Genomic DNA, 24,520 nt, shown 5'->3' on the forward strand with positions numbered 1-24,520 from the left:
TTATTTCATTTGTGAATGCTAGCTGTTTTAGTTAGTTGCATATAAAGAATGATTTCATTATTGTCAAATCGTATGATTTATATTTTAATCAATTGATTGGTGCAATCCTGTATACTAATTTTTGCGTAATCGTGTAGTAGAGTATACGATACAATATACATAATTATTGTATAGCTACTGTGATATAACTTTTTTAAAACATTATATGTTTCAAATAATTAGAACTAGCAGCCAGCGTCACTTCGTGATTTCAAAATCCGTGATATATTTTAATTAACTTACAATTTTCTATTGATCTGAGATCAGTTGAAAGTTATCTATTTTTTACGTGATAATCAATAACTTATCAATGACTTGTAATTTGCCAAGCAAACCCTGAACATAACTTTGTAATTAGTGTTTCCAATACAAACTCGTGCATAAAAAAGTGAAACGAACTTATTTGAAAACACAAAGTCCTATCAACACACAAAACCTACATTTTCTTCTTTACATTTTGTTTAAATAACATTACAATATTTTACTTGAATTCATTAAAACATTACCAAATGTAACGATTACCCAATTTTCGTATGGGTGTAAACTAAATTGTATCATGGCCATATGTTTTTATGTAAACAAATGTAACTTTGAAAAGTTCAGATGATTGACAACAGGATTCAGCACAAACTATGAAATTTTAAGAGCCTTTAGACGAAGGGCTTTCACGGGATATCAACCAAACCCTCAAAAGGCACATCTAGCTAGAGGATAAGAGCTTTAAATTGATACCCAATATGCCTACGAAAATCAATATTTAAGGTCGATTTGCCGAATAAAAAAATCCAACAAATTCATTTAATAATATAGATGTTTATAAAAAAAACTATAGGGTTCGTTTTAGTCTCTATTGTCAAATACTAAGTATGGAATTATTACAATCCTAAATTGTTATACATAAAATGTATATATATGCCTATATGCGGAAAAATCATAAAAAAATATTTTATCGTCTCTCGGTGACTCACACACACTATAACAGTCATAGCTGTACCAAAATATTAGGGTAATCTCCTAAAATTATGCATTCTACGTACAAAGTGTAGGCAAAAAGTATGACGTCTTAATGATTGGGCCAGAAATACATCTAGAACATAATTTTATTCCCCCTGAATAAACATTCAATTAAATGTGCCAAAAGTTGATTAAACTCTATCAAGTAATGTACATTTTTTAGTAACGAGATCCTCCCTAAAAAGCTCAAAGCACATCTGCTAGGAAATATGTACTGTGATAAAAACACTGATTAATATTCCTCCACCATTCTAAGTCTAAAGTGCATACAGTACCCACACGATGGCACAATATCTTTCGCTTACAATAATCCAAAAAGTTAGAACATATCTGTAAACTCGATGATATCATCATGTTAACTGCAGTTCCATACAAATAATTTGCTAAAAAAACCCAGAAGAGATAAAAAATGCGCACTCTGAAAAATGTATTCGCTTTTTAAATTTATATATACATATATTTAATTGCAGGAGTAAAACAATCTTCAAATAACAACACTACGTGATAACAAAATCATTTAAATAAGAAAACCCAACCAGGCACAAATTTCCCAAGCGTTTCCACCACAAAAATATACCAAAACTGAAAAAAAAAATCTGCCGACCGCTACAAACCTTTCACAAGTGGGGGGAAGACTCCTTAAACTCTTGGGAAGAAGGGTGAGCGCTGACACTTCGTAGATCACCAATAGAAATACCGCGACACCATAGGACACCATCACCGACACCATAGTAGAGCGAGAGCGGCACCAACGACACCAGTGCTACCTCTGGGCGAACAGAGGAACTATATATATGTCACCTGGTGGCGCGGTCGCCAACTATCAGTAATGTATGCACAGATAGACCTAACCTTAAATCACTTTGGTGTCACTTGTCAACGAAATGGGATTTTATTGAAAAATGTTAATAATAAAAGTATAATAATTTCGGTCTCAAATAGACCAACACATTTTCTAATTTCAGTTTTTTTTTTTTACTATTTTACTCAGCAATGGATTTATAAATTAATTCACAATACCTCTCTTATTATGTCAATACATGAACTTTAACGCAGGTCTGCAACTATTTAGGATTGTCGTTTCTCGTAATCGTATAAAATAAAAATAAAAAGGAATGCTACAATAACAGACACACTACTTTGAACATCAACACCACAAAATGGCCAAATTAATTTTTTCCATTCAACATTTTTGACTACAATATTACTCATTGGAACGATCTAAAACTATCTACCCGAAATAATCCATTACAATTTTAAATTAAAATTCTCCACACATGGGTTCCAACATTTTTAACTAACTGACATACACGAATAGAAATCTAAGAAACATCCTAAGACCTTAGTGTCAATTAATTAAAAACATAGCTTTACTTTTAAAACAACGCAATTGTAAGTGAAAATTAGTTTGATTCGCAAAAATTCCAAAGATAAACCAAAATGAGTGGTATAAACACGATTTACAAAAATGGTGATATTTAAATCTAAAAAACTACATCTTTAACAATTACTTAAGTGTTTCAAACTGGTCAAATGCCTTACAGAGAATAAAGATAACAAATTTTCCAAATATTTCAAGTAAAATACAACGGATTGTTCTCAAATTGTACTATGCATTACCCATATACAAAATCCACCCCTTATATTTATTCAGAGTTAAATAAGCTATGTTTAAAACCAACAATGAAATGTTAACGCGATCTCCTAGAAGTTTACCTGTATATTTATGGTTGGACGCCTACACATGATATATAATTAACCCACTTAAGCAGATTACAAAGACAATAGACTGAGGACGATACGATATCTATTGGGCCACCGACGCCGAACAACTGAGCCACAACTGATTTACTAACAACTGATTACCTTCGACTGATTGTGACGAAATCATCTGGTCAACCGGTCTAGGAAATTCTCATTATTGGCGTTTCCTTCAAGGTCAAACGTGGTGTAATTATTATATAAAACCACGCGGATGTAAGGGGTTAATCAGGCGAAACGTCCTAGAATAGTCAGAAATCGGTCAAATTTTAAACTTAGTTTTAGTTTAAAAAAGATTGGTTTAAAAATTTAGATAAAAATACCTTGAGATCTTTGAGGTTTGAAATAATCTACACAATAGATTGGAGAAACCCAATAGTACTGTATAGTGAAATAAAGTCTATAATTTAAAATCAATGTTTGGTTTTATAGAAAAATTGTGTGAGATTTGTTTGTAAATAAATCTATGTAGTTTAATTATTACTTTTAACTGTGTTGAATATCTTGATCTGTTTTAAAATATTGTCCAAAATAAAATTGAGACAAAGCTATGAAGCGAGATTTGTTGAGGTTTCATATTGAATAGTTGAATAAACCGTTTATATCTCAACGCAATCGGATACATTTTATACTGTAGCTACAAAATAAATTTAAAAAAATAATGCGTTTGGACAAATAACACATAGTATAATTACAAAAAAAATATATAAGAAATGGTTTGGTAAAATCCAGTAACTTGATTAACCAATGGTATATCCTAACTTAACTGTATAGACTTCAACCTCCGATCAAAGAGAAACTCGAATACAAGTTATGAAAACATCTGCATTGTATAAAACTTACCCTACTGAAATTTAAAACTATATTCAAACACAAAACAACGAGTGAGCCCCTCTTGATCAGGTAAGATCTCAGTACTGTATATCCCTATGCACCGACCTAACCTAACCTAACCGCCACAATTACCTGGCCTGCACGGCAGAATTGACACCACTTTATAACCCATCTCCACTGACATAGCTTTCTGACTCAATGTCAACTGATAAGTCGCTTATCAGTGTTGATTAGCTTATCAGTTAATGACAATGACTGATAAGCCACCTCGTGAACTTGTTAACCTGCGTATGATGCTGTTTATTTTGTTTTGGCATTAACGCAGGTGTAAAATCGTATGTTTATGTTTATAGTTATACTCATAAATTACCTTTACAATTTCACGTCAAATTGCATAAGTATAACAAATATTAAAGATTGACTTAAAGATACAGAATTAAGTCACAGTAAACCAATGTTTCGACTGAGTTTGCAATAATTCTAGTACCTCACTAACGAGCCTATTCTGAAGTAAGAGAGTTTGATCCTTCTGCGAATGTTAACAATACAGAACTGATTACACGAAGAAATCGTTAGCATTCGAGTCACTTTCAAGCGAAACAAACCGACAATATTTGCATTTATTTTAATAACTTACGCACGTACTCAGGTAAAATCAGTGACATTTCTTAAGACTATGTCAGAATATTTAATTTTGCTTTTTCTAAGACATACAATCATTAGAGACGTATTTTGTATATATTTAAATGCATAATTGTAATACAAATTTGTAAACTTTTGTTGTTTAACATACTAACTTTTTAATATACTCAATTACTATCGCATTTTATAGACACGGTATAAACAAATTACTAACTATGTACACATAAATTACAACCCATTTTGAAATTTCAAATATGGATGTTTTGGTTTGTATTATTATCCTCATATTGAGTTATTTACATGGATCTTTAAAATCAAGTAAATTTCAATGCAAATGTCGGCTGTTATTGTGAACATTTTGCAAATAGGCAAAGCATTCTGAGTGCTGAAACCACAGTAAAAGCTTAACACTTCTTAAAAAATGCACTTTCGCAACAAATTTCAAAGTATTGAAAACACCAATTATTATTGCCCATCACTTATCCTACAGTGTTTCAAAATAAGTTTTCTGTATTATTTGAAATTCATTATCAAATGCGTTGATGGTAGTTATTGTCAAAAGAGAGAACACTGTAAATCAAAACAACTGTTAAACTAGTACGGAAAATTTTTAAAATGTTTCCACTTTGATTGCCCTCTAAATCACGTCAACGACTTGATTGATAGCCTCCAACAAATTTGGTTTCACTTGACTCAGCTTTTTAATCTATTAACCGTTACCTTTCTCATGGAACACATATTAATCCAAACAAGTATTGCAATCCGTCAAATGTGCAAATCCTTGTCGAGTGTTTTCGTGTATGTAGGCCAAGAAGGGATTTACACACTTGACTTAGACTTAAGTGCAATCTGAGAAGGATAAAATATTTATTCCTTGAGATAATTCTGAGCATTGTTCTCCAAACAAGATAAAACTCACAAAGAAACTCCATATGTATCTCAAGGATAAAAGTATGAAACACAATAGATGCAATGTAAATTTAGGATTAACCATACATTGTATGGTATATTTTTGTTGAAGACCGAAGACCTGTTAAAATTTGTGTGGATGGTTACTATTTCATTAATTAATTCTTGATTTAATAAACTCTCAAATTATTTCAATACCCCTTAAAATCTCACGTTTCTAGTTCTGGGTCTAGTATTGTCACAAGTATTTAAAACATAAAAGGTTCCCTATATAAACTTCCCAAGAATCAACACACGCTGGTGTACTGGAGATTGTATTTTCCCTGTTCATGAAAATGGAAGTGCGATCACGCATTTCCTGCTGATAAAATCCAAGAAAGGAGAAATCGAGCGTGCAGAGATTCGATGTTATCGTCATATCTACGAACAGATGACTCATAATGTCCTTCGACTGGGCACACCCCATGTTACGCCTATATTTAGTCTAACTTGCACTTACTCTAAAATAAATGTAGTTGAGTAATGTGATGAATCATTTTACATCCGGATAAATGTTTCGTTCACCACCTTGATGATACACAAATGGCGTTTTTGGAAAAGAAATGTAGAAGAGCTGTAAAAGATGTATTCTTTTACCCGAATAAAAAAAAAGAAAAATTAATTGCGTTGAGAAGTAAATAAATCGCCCGGTCCGATGCTAGGTAATTTTTACGGTGAACATGAAATATTACTGTAACATCCTCTTTGCTTTCCTAAAACTCTTCCTAATCTAGGTAGATGTGTCGTCAATACTTAGACACTACCTGCACATTTTCAACACTTAAAAACACCTATTACCGTGGGAGATGTGATTCGGGAGTGTAAAATATGACCAAAGACCTGAATGTAGACTATACTAAATTTTGAATCAGCATCTAAATCAATGAGACCGTTAAGTCCGATGTATACACATTTCTAAAATGGTATCTAAAAGAACAACTGCTCCTAAAGAAATCGACTTCTAACTTTTCACATACCGATACATCAAATTCTAAATTGAATTTGCGCGAGAGTACTGTATATCGATAGCCATTGGCGGACAGGTAATACATTTGAAGCGTGATATCGATTAAGTTTTATTGCTAGTCAAAGACGTATTTGCACACCGATAAACTTATTTTTCCTCACGAAATTCGACAGCTATAAAACCACCTGCTTCATGACTCTGACGTTAGTCTGACTCATTCAAGAAATTTATGTTTACTAGTATTTAGTTTTAGTAAGTAGATTATTTGTCAGATAAAATATTATTTGCTTTAAAACTGATATACATTTAGTAAAAATATTTACTGATTGCATAACGGTTAAAAAAAAATTAAACATTTGCAAAATACGCCCTCTTTTTCTATTAGGTAGATTTAGTGAGGTGCGCATGCTCAGGACATTCACAAGTTATACATGAACACAACCATAGGTTTTATGTAATTAGTTTTCAAAATTATTTGCTTATTAATCTTGCAACACCGAATGAATTTCACAGCACTGTACAAATTGCATGTCAACTATTTAAGTTAAACCAAGCCTTTGAGACCAATGTTCTTGGATCAATGTTGTTGGATATTTTCTTGATTTACAACTTTAATGGAATAACATAACGAAACCTAAAACGACTGTGTATTTAAGTTGGTTGTATTCTAGGGTCCTTTCCTTTTCAATACAAATCAGGTGTCGAATACCGAAACATTGTGAAACTTTGCGCGTTACTATTGATTATTAATAATACAATTAAAGCTTAGAACATACTCGTACATCGGTCACAATAAACTTCACAAACAACAAAAACATAAAAAATATTCAATTGTCCGTCCCGATTAGGGTCAATTGTTAATTACGTAGTGAGATATTCTTATTGCCCCTAAGTGTGCTAGATAACAAGGGTGTTTTTATTGTCAAGTAGCTAGTTGAGAGTTAGCGTTATCTAGCTTATCAGTTGTTCGCGACCTGGGCCATGCGGGCTTAGTTAGGAAGGCGTTTTATTCATCATCACGTCTTCAAGTAGCTCTAAACTCTAAATTCGGTACTCAAAAACGCCTGTTTGTCAGCCTCATGCTTGACTGATGTCTGATGATATTGGTGAAAGATGATCACAGTTGGTACAGTTTGCATTTTAAAAATCTAAATTTAAAAATCTTTTACGTCAGAAAAAAACTTAAAACTTTTGGTAAAACCATTGACTATTGGAGCCAACGGTTAAACAGGTCAAACTTAATTTTAAAATGTTCCAATACCGAAGATCTGGCATACACCATACGAATCTCATGTTGTAATCTGCAAGGCTTGCAAAATCGGGTAATTATCAAAGATTCTCTCGTTGTAAGTTACTCAAAAATTAGTTGTAAAGGCCTAACGAAATTTTTTAAGCTTTTTAATGTGCGGCTTAGAATTGTAATTTAAGAAAAATACCTACATTTTTCCTAATGACGTGCCTGGGACCATTTGTCTGCCCCATCATTCAATATCAATAATAGTAATATTTCATCACTAGGGCATAAAGTGACTTTTTACGACCCCAGCTCAAGGAAAGATCGGATTTTTTTTATGTCCCAAACGATTTTGATAAAAAAATTAGTATGTTTTAGCCCTTTAAATTCTGAACAAAATAGTGCAACCCCCCATTCCTGTAAAAATTACGGTTCAAAAGCCAATGAAACTTTTGAGATTTTACCTATTAAATATCATAATTGATTAGTTACTCTCATCGCTTACCCATGATAAAGGTTGTTGACAGGCTAATGGGATAAAGTATGTGTCAGATTGCTGTACCGTTTATTTGATTTTCTAATGGAAACAAGCAGCTGTTCGGTAGGCGATTCAACCGTTTTGTCTATTACGATTGTGTTAGTGTACACATACTAAAAGAACAATAATATACAATCAATTAAACAATCGATACCTACTTTTGATACATGCAATTTTTTACAGTCGAAAATTACAACTACCTACTGTAAGTTGACAACAGCTGATTTTTTACACCCTACGGGCTAAAAACGATTTTAGAGAGTAAAAATGTTACTTTAGACCCGCAACCCATGCATTTAAAACGGCTGTTTTTGCTGCAGTATGACGGAAAAATAATTAAAGCATAGACAGCTGGATTATTTTACATTGTGTTCATATTTCATTTCATCATACTGTAAAGCTTAAAGCTACGCCTAACTGTGTCCGTGGCCTAACATAAAAGTTAGCCTTTTCTGATAGACCCCCGATGTAGACGGACGCTCTTAAAATTCATTTAGAAATTTTGACAATTTTAACAGAAGAACCAAGTCCCTAAAAAGGATTACAAAAGTTTTAATAACATGGTTTTTTCAATAAGTCAATCACACAATTATTTAATTGTCTCAGATTATGCTTGTTTTAGAAAAAAAAATCCTAAAACCTTATAATAATTGTGTGGCCATAATTTCAAATTGTTAGTAAAAATTTACGAAGTTAATGCATACATATATTACTTTTATACGTATTTTGCTAAAATGAGGTTGAGACAATACAATTTTATTCAGCACCCACATACAAACAAGAGGCAACAACAAGGCAATAGCCATGTTGTAATCTGTTCATAAATTGCAATTGCAATTTTAAGTACAATCTAAGCATATCTCTACTGTTGTACAGTATTCTGAATTACATGAACAGACCAGTTGTTGCGTCAGTTATATTTGACGGTTCATACTTTACAATGCTTACTTAATGATTATATTTACGTCGGCGATTGCTATCTTGAATTGGTGTTTTTCAATGTGTGAAATTATTTTAAAATGCAAAACTGTTGTATAATACATTTGTGCTTATTAAATTGGTGATCGGTTCTGGTTTGCCTAAGATAAAACATAAAGGAAAATAAAAAATTGGTTTCAATTAGGCGAGTTGATAAAAATGTTTCAAATATTTTTTTGGTATACTGAGAAATAATTCTGATGCATACCATACTTTCAATATAATATGTACCGTCCTATACTGTGAATTAAAAATGAATAATTATACTGTATTAAATACCATTAATCAGAATGAATACTCAATTTATTGTAATTTTAGATTAGCCTACGTGTAAAGCAATACAACTATCCTTAACTATTAGGAAAATATTTTTATTTGTTTACTGATTTTGATTTCAAAATAGTTTACCCTTTAGGTTATTCGGTACTCTTGATTATTTTGATCGTACCATGTTATTACATGAAAACAGTACCATGTTAGTGTACCCTTCTCCAGAATACTCGTCAATATTTTAACAATGAGTAAACTATGCCAGTACACATTGCTCATATGAACATATGCGCAAACATGTCGTAACATATGGTAAAGTAAACCCCAATAAAAGTTAAGTTACACAAGAACCGATCAAAATCTTCTTCAATGAATAAGTTTGTAGCCTAACTATACTTCTAATTGTTTTAGAATACGATAGTAACTTTAACATACCTAATAAACGTAAAATGCAAATTTCCAATTTTTCTTACATTCTCCGAACATTCACTGTATTAATCGAACGTGGAAAAGAAAGAGATAACGCACGTGAAACACCACGTGAATGATAAGAATAGCCTTGGGACAATAATGTAAAGCAATCAGCTGAATGTACTGATGGTAACTTCTACAGCTGATTTACTCGACAGTAAATAGTGATTTAGCACTGGGAATAGATCTAAGATAAACTAATGCATGTAAATGTATCGAAAAAATAAAAATACTAGTAGAATGAATTCAAATGTGCGTAATAAAATGTGCACTGCAATTCCGTAGTAACTTGTAAATTATTAGGTAAAGTCAAGATAGAAGGAGTAACATTCAAAGGACAACGTGGTTTATTTTAGGAACTGATTGAAAACGAAACTGGTTGAAAACTAACTCATTAACGCTTTTGCTAAATCAATGTCCCGTTGTTGTGCAGTAAAGCTACTCAGGTCAACTTGGTTGCGTCAAAAATAGATTATCAAGCACACACAACTGAGCATTATTGTTGTCAAGACGACCAAACATTTTAGCAACCCCTCAAGTGAGACTTGAAACGTTAACATAATAAAGGGTAAAATATAAATATATTGTTACAAATAATGCCGAAACATGCGTTGTTAAGTTATATTACTGCATGTATCTAGAAGAAGGTAAGTTGAAAACAGTCCTTATGTAGATTATATTTTATCAGCGATAAAAAGTCTAAACCTATAAGCATTAATCTCGTCTAAAATGCTTGTATGGAAAATAAACAATATGTGACCGAACGGTACTACAAATAAACAAACGGAGACAACCTATCTCCATGATGAACACGATAAACATATAAAAGTATTCCTAACAGCTGGAGGAAGTAAACAATCTCGGAAGATGTCTGGCGAAATCGATGTGGAAGCTGTGACGTAACGTGGGGAGAATAGAAAGGCAGTAAAAACTCTAACAGAAACACGATCTAAAACGCCGAACAAACGGCGTGAAAAGAAACATAAACAAAACGTGAGGCAATACCTGTAATACCGCCTTTGTTGAATAACTGCGACATTTTTGACGACTCGGAACACGAACGAACAGGAGCGCACAACCATCACAGAGGCGCGGGTGGTTGGCAACACTGGTGATCACTGATCAGCTGTTGCTGACGTCATACGCGCCGAAAAATCTCACGCACAGCGGGAAACGCGGCTAGCACACGTGGTAAAACCGTGGAGACGCAGCGCGGGTGGCAACACTGGGGATTGAGATGGTGACGTCAGTCGTTATTAAAAACTCCTACACGCGGGAAAACCGGGATATTTCTGTCGCAGACAGCCTCCGGGTGGTAACACTGGTTCTAAACAGCTGATCAGTTGCTGTGACGGCTGACGGTGACGTAGTTTGCACAGAAATATCGAAATACCCCACACACAAACGCACATGCTGGTCTAGGAACTAGGAAGCAGCTTCACTGACCACTGAGTTGCCCAATGGAGATAGTGACCTGACTCCCGCCACTCCCGATTATTGGCGTATCAATTAGGAAACTGGATATAGATTAATTTCTCCCATGAAATACGAAATACTGCATTCACGATTGTTGGATGAAATAATCTATACACTTTAATATTATTATTAATTTAATGTTATACACACAGTAACTAATACAAAATAAAATGACAACAATTAGTAAATCATTGATTATATTTGTCAATACTGTAGTTAGACCAATAAAACGCACGCAACAAAGAGGGGGTTAAAATATACATATTCATATCAGAGTTTAAAAACCGTTCTGGAAATGGTATTTATTCAAAAAAATAAAACGTCACAACGAAAGCAATTTATTTACTGTGAATGTTTTTTCCCCAGAATGCAAATGCTTCAGTCAATCAATATCAATCAATTCAATAGTGCTCATTAAAAGACCATATAAAAACATACACTAGGCCATGCACTAGGCTACATTGTTAATCACGATCTTATAAACATATTATAAGGCAATTAAGTGTAAGGCATATTATAAATCAGTGAACTAATACAGAATGTATGTTTTACGGATGATAAAAAATGAATTATTGCTTAAAATTCTAGTTTATTTTACAGAATTGTATTGAATATAGTCAGTGAAATACCAGCCCTAAAACTATAGTTCATGTTACTTTTCGACCGTTAGTTTTTACATGGTTTCTACAGTTTTAACATTTTTCCTGTTTTCTGTTTGAGTTTCATCACTAAATGTAGTGCAGAATTATTACGAGTGATTGAAAAAACGATTACACTATTTAGGAGCAAATGAAAATTAAACATATTCATCTATGTTTTGAAAATTTGTTAAGTTCATTTTTCTGACCAATCGCCATTTCTATTTTAAAGAAAAAACTACATTCTTCAGCCCAATAAGTTTATATTTAAATGCAAAAATCCTATTTAACATCTGCCTGTTTTCAACTCAGATCGATGATACCCAGTGTATGCGTTTACTATTATTCTACCGTAAAATATCCGCAGTACTGCCTAAACTGCCTTTGGCCGTTTTTAAGGTATCCCAATTCAATATTGACCCCACTCAAAGTCATGCGGATTGTCACTTGGAATTCTCTCGCGACTTACCGTCCGTCGTCCAGAACTACCGGGGGCTCGTCATACTCCCAGGCGACCGCTGCGTCGCGTACCTCATGGTCCATCCCAGGACCACGACCGACCACACTCTGACACCGCCATCCTCGCACAGGACACTGGATAATCAGGACATCCGCGGCTGCCGACCTAGGTCATACCCCAGCTCGCGAATTGAGATTGATTGTGTTTTCTTGCGCAGCGAATCTAAGGTCGATTAGTTGATAAACAGAGTGAGGGTGATATTTGGTCTTGTTAGCTTTGATATAGCGTGAGCAACAGCATTGGTAACGGTTAACTGGTAGATGGAGACCCCGAATTTTGTGCATTTTAGGGTACTTTTGGAAATCGGCGTTCACGGAATCAGATGCCTATATTTTCCTGCATAGACACAACATACCTAAAAATTTCTGAGATCTGAAATCAAGCTATTGAACCGCGAAATTTGTGACACGCATGGTGTATTTTCAAATGCAAGGTAATACATTGTTTTGTTCGAGTTTATAATGTTCAGTTATAAATACTTTACTAAGTTTCTCGTCGTTTAAATAGCATAATTATTTACTTTGTCTTTCACTAATTTACCATGTCTTTAAGTAACCAGTTTAGAAATTAAAAGATCACAAAAAAGTCACCAACTTACTACTGTACAACTTATTGGCAGGAGCATAAATTAAATGTTAGAACTATCCTACTTACAATAATCTCGCTTAAAACATAACGATAGAATGAAAAGTAAAATTAGCTAGCGCTATTAACACAACTGTTCAAACCGCTGCATGTCAAGAATTTATTTGATTAGCATTGACAATCGCCATGTAATATCAAAAGAGCGAAGTAGTATTTAGGCTAAACAAACATGGCTAAACCAAATACAATCTGATTTAAACTGGGTTTAAAAATAATATTGTGTACGTCTCTAACGATTTATCTTACAACTCGATGCCCTTAGTAAGCTTTAACGTTTCCCAACCCTAAATTATTATTTATGTTTACACATACAAATTGCACTCCAGCCCTATATCGCTATATGAAATACTGTAGGCAGGAGAATACAGTATTAATATTTTGTCATATTGAGTTATCAATTAATGATGCTACCGAACAATAAGGTCGACGTTAGACAGTGACAAGGCCAGGGTTTTGTCCGTTTCCTTACAAAAACCATTAAAAAATGCAAATGGCGTACACACAAATAACATAAAAGTATTGTATATGTAGACCCCTGGCAAAATAACATTACACATTACTTTAAGAGTCCTAAATTCCCAAGTTAGAATTATTGCGTCAGAACGCAATTTAAAAAGCCTTAAAGTTAAGTTTAAGTTAAAAGCCTTCAGTGATACCTTGATATTGACAAGTATTTTATTTTTTGGGTCAAGATCACCAAGCCCGTTGTGATTTGTAAATCTTGTGAAAACCCACAAATTTAAATCAATCTAAGGTTGGATTACGAATATTATTTAAACCTCCAATGTAGGTCTCAGAGGCTGTACAGATTTTAAGGGTATTTTAAACTACCCGTACTTATATTTCCAGCTGCTTAACAGATCAACTCTACCTTAGGACTTATGAGAAAGAAGTATACAGAGCTAGTGCCTACTATCTCTTGCGCTAGTCAAAATTCTACTTACATCTTGCTTCTCATATACGCCCAGTAGATCATAAGCGCTATCACACCAAGGCAAATGACGACTAGGGCTATACACACACCAAGTAACACTTTGAACAATATCTCTTGCACGTCTTCTGTGAAGATCCTCCCTAGTCCACTGACTTGGGGCAACGCTTCATCGTCACTCCGCAAAACGCCTTCACTAGGCGCAGTGCTATCGCTCGCACCCGCGTTTCGTCTGGTACCCGGCAACACCTCATAGGGGTTATGCAGCAATCTCTTATCAAGCTTTGATATATCACTGTGTGTTTCTGTCTCGTCTGTTCTAGGCGATATTTCAGGCGGATTTTCATTTTGACTGGGTAGACTCGTTTCGCTCACTTGACCTAATGTTCTTCTTATTTTGGACAACAAGTTACCACTAACCCCTTTCATGCGATAACTAATTGGACGTAAAAGGGTTAGATGTACTTACTATGCGAACATTTTACTAGTTAAAGAAACCAGTTATGTTTTCAGGTTAGTGTTTATGTTTGTTTACAAACACGGCAGTTGACATGTTAATGGTTTGATTTTTGCTATTATCTTGGGGTAATGAAGTATATTAGATTAGTGTTAGTCAGCTGTAGCCAGGCCTTTTTTACTACAAGCATACAACAAGCTACAAGGTAACTTAGTTGAACTATCGTCTCATAGAGTGTGCTGAAATTACTACTATAAGTACTACCATTGGCTATTGGATACTGAAGTAGACGTCCCATATATAGACCAGCTGTAGCCTATTTTTTTGTTTAAAAAAAGAACGTAGTTGTGTGAGCCAGTCACATAATGCGCTAGTGACAAAAACTCTATTTTCTACCTTTATTTTTTGTTGCTGGCCAAATGATCATAACAGTTGCTATAGTTCACAGTTGTATTAATAGTCAAAGGTACTACCGTGTACTACCATTGACTATTGGATCAATAGTCAAATTTACCAACTCTGAAATTCCGTTTTCTCTTAGTATTTTATTTTACTTAGCGTATGAGGATAAGGAAATGGTATAGTTTGGGCAACGAGAAAGAACGTCGCATTTCATACAAGTAAACCCTATCGGAAGCTCAATTGGATTAAGTTATTTTCCACTCTCAAATAGACTTATTTCATCTCTGTGCACGGGAATAGAATTTCTACTTATATTTAAGGTAATGTCATTTTCATTCCTGATAGAGGTATATTTTGGAAACAAGTTCGTTTGGTATATGTTAGCATTTCCCTTACTGCAAGTGGTGTTAGTGATAAAATTGTATGCAACAGACCAACAATTAATTAACCATTATTGTTACTAAAGTTATTGTTATTATAGTTATTTAAAGGTATTTAATTTACACTAAACGTTAACTTAGGGTATACATTTGAGATACTATATAATGGTGTATGTATAACTAGCTCACGCGTTGTATTATTGAAATTCAAATACTAGGATAATTAAGAATTCAACCCAGTTTAAAAAAACTATAATTCACATTTTTTCCATGTTTAGGCTGCGGCTAGTTTTACAATAAAAATGCAATCAGTTGAATTGAGTCCAGAGTGCGCTGGTATCACTGATTTATGCTAACTTTCTAACCAAAAAAGGCCAATGTTCATTTTATCTATCACATCAACATAAATTAAGTGAAGCAATCGAAATTGGAAAATAACATTCTCTATGCCCATTCAATAAAATTCTATTAAAATAAATTGGCTGCAACTGGTCAATATATATTGAATGCATAGTTTCCAAATCAATGGTTACATCCAGTTGGCGAGTTCCCGTGCGGTATTCCATGTAGCGCCTGCAGCCCGGTCGATACTGTTTTCACACAGCAGAGGCTCGCCAGTGGCCTACTTCATAGTTGCAGGCGCCACATAAAATGTCTCTTGTGCGCTCTACCTTCATACTCACTGACCTGCTCACTTTCAATCCACTTTCAATGAATTTATGAATATTCTGCAAAATCAATTTTATTTCAGGTGTTTTGTCAAATTTGCTTTAACATATGTGTTGATTTGATTCAAATAGAACAGGTTCCCAAAAAGTTAGATGATACTCATCATGTGTTAAATAATTATTGTTGATACTCATCATGTGTTAAATAATTGTTGATACTCATCATGTGTTAAATAATTGTTGTACATAACATTTTCTGTTTCAATGTTGAGCACTTTATTTCAGCCTACATAATTTAATTTCCAGCAGATAAATTGCATAGTAACAAGTGCCGTCCCTAACATTTATTTGGATTTTGTTTGCTTACAACAAGTAGCCTATCTAAATTATATACAGCCGCTTTTGTAATTCACTCACTGGGGGAAACAAATGTTTGAGCACTTCTAGAGGTGCTAGGGAGTTTAAATTTGGCAAGCTTGTCGGTCTTATGAAAGAAAGTGGTTCAAGAACTGTTTGGGGGGTTTCTATTATTTGTTGAAGGGGGTTACATATAAAAAAATTCTAAATTCCTATAATATAGGGGGTTTATGAAATAGGGGGTTCATTTTAAATAGGGGGTTCATAATACTGTGCTGTGTTTTTAACAAGTATTTCGCGATTACTATACCACGTTATTCTTCCTCTTTCACTCTCAATTACGTCAACTCAATAATTATATGAATAAGAAGTCGTCCATGTAACCACGTACTCTGCCCAGCTTGTCATTGAGAAACGTTACTAATGTTGTACAAATTGTATCAATAAAATATGCCTTTATTCCAGCAAGAATTGGAGACGGTCGAGCAAAAATCTAACCGCATTTGCACGGCGAATTGGCAAACCACAAAGAAATTATAGATAATATCAAGTAATAAAACATTCTGTATTACAATTTGAAACCTAATTCAGTTTACTACTTAATTGAATGCATGTAGACTATTATTGTCACACGTGATCATATCAAATCAAATCAAATCAAATAATAGGCCTACATTTCGTTATATAAAAAAAATAAATAAATAAAATATAAATAAACAGAGTGACATTACTGTGAACGGCTTTATAATACAAAAGTATCTAAAAATTAATGGTTGATAAAATATAATTTAGTGATCTTAAAGAAACTAAATTTTTAACAAATAGCCTTCAGTAAATAAGCTAGTGTACATACGAGCTGGTGCATTTTAGTAAAATTAGTCACTGACGTTATTATTTTCTGCAGAACCATTGAAAAAATATACAAATGTTTCAATGGAACATGCAATATCATTGGTAGTTCATAGTAAGTATTGAGCTATAATTAGCCACTTTCAACAATAAAACCACTACTATCATATTAGCTGATTTAAAAGAATTAAACATTTTCTTTATCTTTGGTGATTTAATTTTGTTCGCGTTGTGGATATTCGCGAATGTTTAAAGAACTTTAAGTAATTTAAATATAAACAGTCGAAACAAGCGTTCTTTAGTTATGTCGCAGATACGACGTAATATGAACGTGACATAGTTGTTATGTCTTAGTCTCGTAATATAAAGCTTATTACATCATTCAGGGACTTCAAGCGATGAGAATTTCCTTAGCAAGCACGTGCGCTTTGACAAGGTGTCGACAAAACACAATCTGTCAGCATTTAAAGCACAATATCGCAGTGCTTTCATTCGGCACGATCATCAAACTTTGTACCTACTTAAATACTTTTACGGTTTAACAAATTGTATTGTACTAGATAATATTTATTTTATACTGCGATAGCTAGGTTAGCTTAGTAACGACTCGTTTGCATAGTTTTTTATACTTAGTTAATTTCATGGATGTAGTTTACTCAAAGAACTACAGATGCTTCTATGACAAAAGTATATACTGCACAATACTTACAAACGAGCTTATTTTGAAAATTAGAATACCAAGTAAAAATTGTCGAAAAAATATTAAGTATTTCACATAACCTCTTCCAATTACTTCCTCTTCATCGATGCCTACCTTTACCTATGGTTAGATAGATATAGTCGTTATAGTGATATTCAAACATTTATTTACATTACATTACTAGATATAAAGTCCTAATTTAAAACTATTACTTTGACGGTGGATAACCCAAACAGATTATTTTAAAATAATTAGTTATTGAGAAGAATGCATTTCCAAGAAGGTGTCGATTTTGAAGTAACCTGAAGTTCACTACAATTAGTATCAATTTATTAATGCCATTGACTATATATTGTTCAGATAACATTTAATTTGTATCTTAGAAGTTTGTGTCACATAATATATTTATTTATTTAAAGTATACACAACAATATAGAAATGATCAGTTAGGCTACTATACCTAAGCTTTACATTTTATAATAATACTGTTTAATACAGCATAACTCTGTATAATGTAGTTTTATGTGTTTATAACCTGAAAACCATTTGCATCAAATATGGAAATTATGTGTTACGTTCTCGTAAATACTTATTATTTAGAGAATTCTTAAATTGTTGAGGTTATGTTTTGCAATATACCCGCCTAGGCCATAATCATCTCATGACCGTAACACCTTCCAACAATGGTATTTATTACAGTTAGTATTATACTTTGAAGGTCTCTGGTTGGTTAACCGCGGAAGTTCATCAACCAATGGAAGGCCTCGCTTTCCTTCCGTCTGTCTGTCTATACGTTTGACTGTCTGTCTACTAAACGCACCTAACAATGAATATTGAGTTGCAGAATGTAATATATTCACTGGTTTGTATCTTTGCGATTCACGATGACATTTGCGATTCAATTTAGTGAATTAATGACACTTAGGCGTGCAAAGATCTGCATAGTCTACGCTGGTTCTATTGTAGTCGTACCTCGAACTGGGCTTTGTACGAGTATATGACACTCAAGGAAAAATAAAATAAAAATAAACTCGAAAAATGTTTATTTGGCCTTACATATTAGTTTTACAATTATTTTATTCATTATTTTGAATAGTTAAGTACAAAAACAGACGCAACCGAAATGTAAAAATCAAACAAAAAATCTATGTAAAAATTTGAATGTTTTAAAATCATACACATTCAACATTTCCTCTAACAAAGAATCCAAGGCATATTTTAGATGTATTAAATTGATTACTAAATTATTAAAGTGTAATCAGTTAAACACGAGTTATCTTCGGCGAACTTCACGTGACTTGTGTACGAACACGTGAGTTCTTTTCCAACCGAATATACACAATCATGTTTGATATGACTATGATGAAACGAGCGCAGTTGTTACCGGTGTTGATATGATAGTGTTAGAATGTGTTGGGAAACAGAAACGTGCAAGCGAAGCGGTGTTTTCGTCATGCTTATTTGGCGCAACTGCAGAATTATATCCGTCGATGAATTTGAACTGCAATCAACATAAGATTCTCAAGTTATCGACATTTTCACTTTGAGAATTATGATTAGGAATCGCATTTAAAATGATAAGTTGACTAAGACGAGTATTAACACATTAGCACAATTTTTTTTACGCAAGCTCTTTGACATCAGACTGTATTTAAACTTGGCAATTGAATCACTCAATAACTTCTGAACATATAGAAGCCAACTTACCAGGGTTATTGAGACAAACAGTAAACACGTTATTTTACAAACAAATTTAAATTTGAAAATGCATGTAATATTTAAAAAAATCTTACTAATCCTAATAGGCATATTGTAAATCTGAAAGTTTGTGTGTTTGTTTGTTTGTTTGAAGTTCAATCACGCATTAACTACTGGGCGGATTGGGCTGAAATTTGACATGATTATAGCTCACATTCCCGATGAATATATAGGCCTTATCATATCTCAAAAATCCTTTCGGGCTCCGCCCCAGTGGCTCTGTAGTTTCCCATGTTATGAGTATTCATATTTAAAGGGAATTAAAGTATTTAGTCAGCTGTTTCAACTAAAAAAGTTGGTTGTATGATATGCAAAAGCATTAAAGCTATAAGATTTAACAACAGGATGCAGCACTATTATTTTTTTACATTTATGAAAATAACTTATTTGACTAAGTAGCAACTAAAAACTGTGATAAGCAATGGGAACTTCCAAATGTTATCAAAATGCTTCCTCCCCCATTGCAAACGCAAAGCTTGAGTATAACTGCAATAACAATTGTATACTCATCAACCCCGTACGAAGGACGGGTACTCTCCTAGTAACATCATATTTTTTCAATTTTTAACATTAGCCTTATAGGTTGCTATGATGGTTACGAGATAACAACGTAGGTCCTAGATGTAAACAAAAAAATCATAGATACACTTATTAGCAAACTAACAAACGATCTAAATACAGTACAGAGAAAAAGACGTTCTGGTGAAAGCAATTGATCAAAGAATATACAGAAAGTATCACAGGGCGTTAGGGTTATTTGTTTACTATTATGTTCGCTCCGCTTAGTTGGCGGACCTGAGACCGCACATCATAGAAAAAAAAAAAAATTATAATTGAGTATGGTGATTGCATGCAAGATCAACAATATCAACAACCTTGTGAGTGCCGTGAGAATGGGCGATACTGTAATTTTATTTTAAGTTTTATTTATTAATGAAAAATTACAAATCACGTCTTGATTTTGTGGGGTGCGATGGGTGTAGGCATAAATTTACAATTTAATGGACGTGTGTATTTGTTAATGTTATGTTATGTTATGTTGTTAATTGTTATGTTTATGTTTTGCTAAGGTTTTATATCAAACCTATTTTGTCAAACTCCTCTTACTACCAAAGTACACAATGTGCTTTGCCAATTTACTTCTGTACAGTACTAAATATGTTTAAAAATCCATGTATATTCAACTTATCTTGTTAATAGTAAAACGAAATTACAGTTTTTACAGGATAACGTCAAATAAGGCCTTCAAGCTCTTTGAGCAATTACTGAACAGGCAGTTAAGGAAGAGGAGGTTCTGTACAAACATACTCTAGCTAGTTTAGATTATCTCTAAAAACGTGGTTTGCAACGAGAGCAATTCCGCAAAATCGCGATTTTGCCACACATTATAGTACAGTGACGACCGTATCAGAAACGTCCGTTTCCCGCTACACTATCGCAATGATAGCAACAGTCAGTATAACACGTCGTTCCTGTGACAATTCTGGTCACGTTTGTTTTGAAAAATGCTATTAAAGATCAACAATTACAACGTTGGTGCATTTTAAAACTATTTAATTTGCTAAGCATAGAGACGTCGCCTTACTGGTTCCTTGTTATTCTGGAGTAGGACTTTACAACATAAAATAATCAGTGTGTAACGTTACTTTGTGTATTAATAATATCTGGGTAGCTTATTGGACTAAAAGATTGTGTAGTACCACTAATGTTAGGGCTACCAGTTCGATCCTGGAATATTAGCAACTTCTTTGTTCAGTAGCTCGAAACTATACCCAGTGTGTCATTTATCACACACTCTTCTTCGCCTTGAAATTCACACTTTTGTGTCTGCGTCGTGTAAATATAATTTGAATCCATCACAACAAAAGATTGGTGCCTTAATAAGCTTTTATTTAGACGAGAACTTTTTGAACTGTTTTATGGAAAGTTTGGTTATAAAAGTACATCGCAAATTGCTTGTGGACGGTCAAAACTCATTTGATGAGTTCACGTTATATTAAGGCGAGTCAGCGCGCTGAATTCTTTCTGACGACGTTTCAAGACAAATTACTTCCAGCGGACTCAAGGCCGAATGTAATTGTTGGTAATGCGGACAAAATTTCAGTGAAAGGAATCAGGAAACGTGTCATTGGAGGTTGTATGTCATAAACCCTACAGTTTGTTCCCTACTTAGATTGCGAAGCAATTTCGTTAAATTGCTGCAAGATTATGAGTTTTAAAATTACAGAACACATTTGAACTCAAAAAGGCTCGAAATCTACTTAAACTTCGTAATACCAAAGCCACGAAGTCATTTTATAATATTCATAAAATTGGATGATAAATAATAAAAAATAAATAAAAAATGAATGATACGAAAAAGATTTATTTTTTTTAACACACGAATATGCGCAATAAACATGAACAAACACCCGCACCTCATAATTATATTCTCATAGAGTAGTTTTTAATGTGATCTGTTATCGCAGTTTACGGTAATTTACCAAAATGATGGTTAACAATACCTAATTATCATTGGCACGGTAGTTAAATTCTCTCGTTGGAGCAATGGCAACTTTAACATTTTTCTTTTTCGATGGATGTTTTTCACATTATAATGAATGACAAATTATTGTTTCAGACAGGAAAACATTTATTTAAACTTAACATTTATTTGTGTACTGCAATAATGATGTTATGTATTGTACAGAAGTATCGTATTAGTTTTAAGTTTAATAAAACACTTTATTCACAAACATGACGGGGGTTTTCTTGGTGGTGACCTTTTAATCGTTTTATGTTATTCAAGAATAATATACAATAGGCAAAACTAAAAGTTGAAAAACATTACTCGTTTACATTTGCAAACAAACCAACAATGAAGGTACTCGTGCATGGTTACACAATTATTACATATATTAATAGTACAGTAGTTCACAAAACATAGTGGAATATTTACTTTTGTATATGTACACAAATTACGTATGCCGCATGCCATAATATTCAAAGCGTTAGAATATTATAAGCGCAACGTGGGTTCTATCGTTGTTTCTACAACAAAAATCATCCTTGCTAGAAAAACAGGCCATGCTGCAGGATCCATGACGTCACACTAGTGGATAGATTCAATGATAGATTCAGTGCCATATCCGATTTGTTTTTGGTCAATAAGCTGGTTTTGTCAGATTTTAATGGTAAGATTTTTGTACAACTATCCACCACTGTGACGTAGTGTTGCGCTGCCCGCGCTGCAGCATGGCTTGATAAAATATATATTTTTTATTTGTAAATAATTATCAATATCCAAATACTAGAATAATTTAGTTATCAATTTGCAGACGTAAAAATGGACAATATAACAGACTACTTAAGCCGAAAAGAAACGTTGTTCAATAGGCCAATTACGAAATTCAAATTACTTTAATAATTTGTTTTCTATTTGAATAATATATAATAAAACTATAATATTATATTTTCTTGAGTCAAACACCTCTTATTAATGGCAAAATAACATTATTGTGTCATATTAGTAGTTTTAAGCAACAAGAAACAGCATTTTGTAAAAACAAATTTCAACCTGTGCAAAAAGTAGATTTTATCTTTAGACAAAGCTGGAACGATATGGAATTAGAAAATATTGAAATTCGTAACATACATCTCACTCTAGTATTAAGTCATGAGACCGTAAATTAGAAAACACAAATGTTTGAATTAATAAACTTTAGAATACGCACAAGTCGCGCAGTATAAAATGCATACATATGCGGGGGTATAGTATTTAGATTTTACCATACAATAAAATATATTGGTTCAATAGTTCAACCACAAAAGTCACATAAAAATAGCTTATTCTATGTCGAATAAAATCACATGTTGTAGCTTTTCCTCACTGGCTCTTAGACTATTGGCTTATTGGGAAAACTCCTTACAATTCTTCCTATAATAATACAAATTCATAAATAAACATTATGCACAAAAGCTACACACCAATAATTATTTACAAAACACAAAACCGAGAAAAAGCAATTTATATTATTTTAAATCATTTTCAAATTTGACTCACCTATATGCATTTGAGTTCATGTACCACTCGGAAGGTCCGTACTCTAACTCACTAACTCCTTCATCGCGCACCTTGAGGACCGGGTAGCCTCTGGGGCAAGGGGGTTGGGGAACTGGGAGACGGAACATGGAGGAGATTCTGTCCAGACATATCCTGGACCAAGATGTTACCAAGGATAACTCAGCCATGACGAGGATATGTAAACTAAAGTAAAGAGGAACTAAGAGGGTAGAGGAACTCGCGCGAACGCGGTCAGGGTAGTTCGACTACTGAACTGACACAGAAGCGCCGCCTCCTCTCAGCAATAGATATCCCGCAGGTAGACTGGAAAATCCCTTTTATCCCAGAATGTCGTTTAGGCTATCCCACTGTTACCCGTACATACACAAAAACGTCCTTCTAGCTTGTTCACAACTGTTTAAGTGTATAAAGTTGTTCCTACAAACGAAAGTGGTTTTTACGGGATGCACTGCCATTATTTTTGTAGTTTTTGGTAACTGTTCAACCAAAACGGTAGTGATATAGAACTTGTTATTACCAAACGCTTACAAATAATTCCTAACTGCATTTTCCGTTTCAAGTTAAAATATCTACATTTAGTAGGCCTACCATAATGTGGTCAAATCACTTCAATCTGTAGCATAACAAAACTCGGAGGTATTCACAACATCAATGCAAACTATAGTACTATAATGTCAAACAATAATTCCCCGAATGATGAAACCACAATTTCCCGTAATAGTAAGAATATCCCATGATTGGATAAAAATCCCTGAAACGGGATCACTGCGGAACGATTTGACAGAAGCGCAGAGGTGTTGCGCTGGTCGCGACATCGATTGCTGTGGAACATAACCTCAAAAACGCCCGCCAATCCAGAGCGCCGCGCGCATTATTCAGCAATGTAGTCGATCCAGCTGATAGCCTGATCATCTGATCTCGGAAAGGACGATATTTAAAATTTGGCAACTAAACGTACTGATTCATTCATCTGAAAATAA

General features: G+C 33.6%; 1 protein-coding gene across 6 annotated transcripts in view; it reads right to left on the reverse strand.

Annotated features, from left to right (window-relative positions):
* Positions 1–23,780, reverse strand: part of LOC128999376 (trehalase-like) — a 46,663-nt gene extending 22,883 nt beyond the window's left edge. The window contains exons 1-2 of one of the 6 annotated variants that reach the window (XM_054425847.1): positions 9,661–9,752; positions 1,668–1,822 (exon numbers count right to left, since the gene is read on the reverse strand). In XM_054425847.1, coding sequence (XP_054281822.1) covers positions 1,668–1,783 — 116 coding nt within the window. In that variant the 5' untranslated portion in view covers positions 1,784–1,822; positions 9,661–9,752. Of the gene's footprint in view, positions 1–1,667; positions 1,823–2,769; positions 2,869–3,657; positions 3,775–9,660; positions 9,753–10,701; positions 10,793–12,279; positions 12,390–23,519 lie in introns of those variants that run through there. The other 5 variants (XM_054425845.1, XM_054425848.1, XM_054425844.1 and 2 more) reach the window with 5 other exon arrangements.
* Positions 23,781–24,520: the final 740 nt, after the last annotated feature.

Source organism: Macrosteles quadrilineatus, unplaced genomic scaffold (assembly GCF_028750875.1).
Source record: "Macrosteles quadrilineatus isolate MER2022 unplaced genomic scaffold, UCM_ALF_1.0 Scaffold_8__2_contigs__length_117827958, whole genome shotgun sequence".
Taxonomy (NCBI): domain Eukaryota; kingdom Metazoa; phylum Arthropoda; class Insecta; order Hemiptera; family Cicadellidae; genus Macrosteles; species Macrosteles quadrilineatus.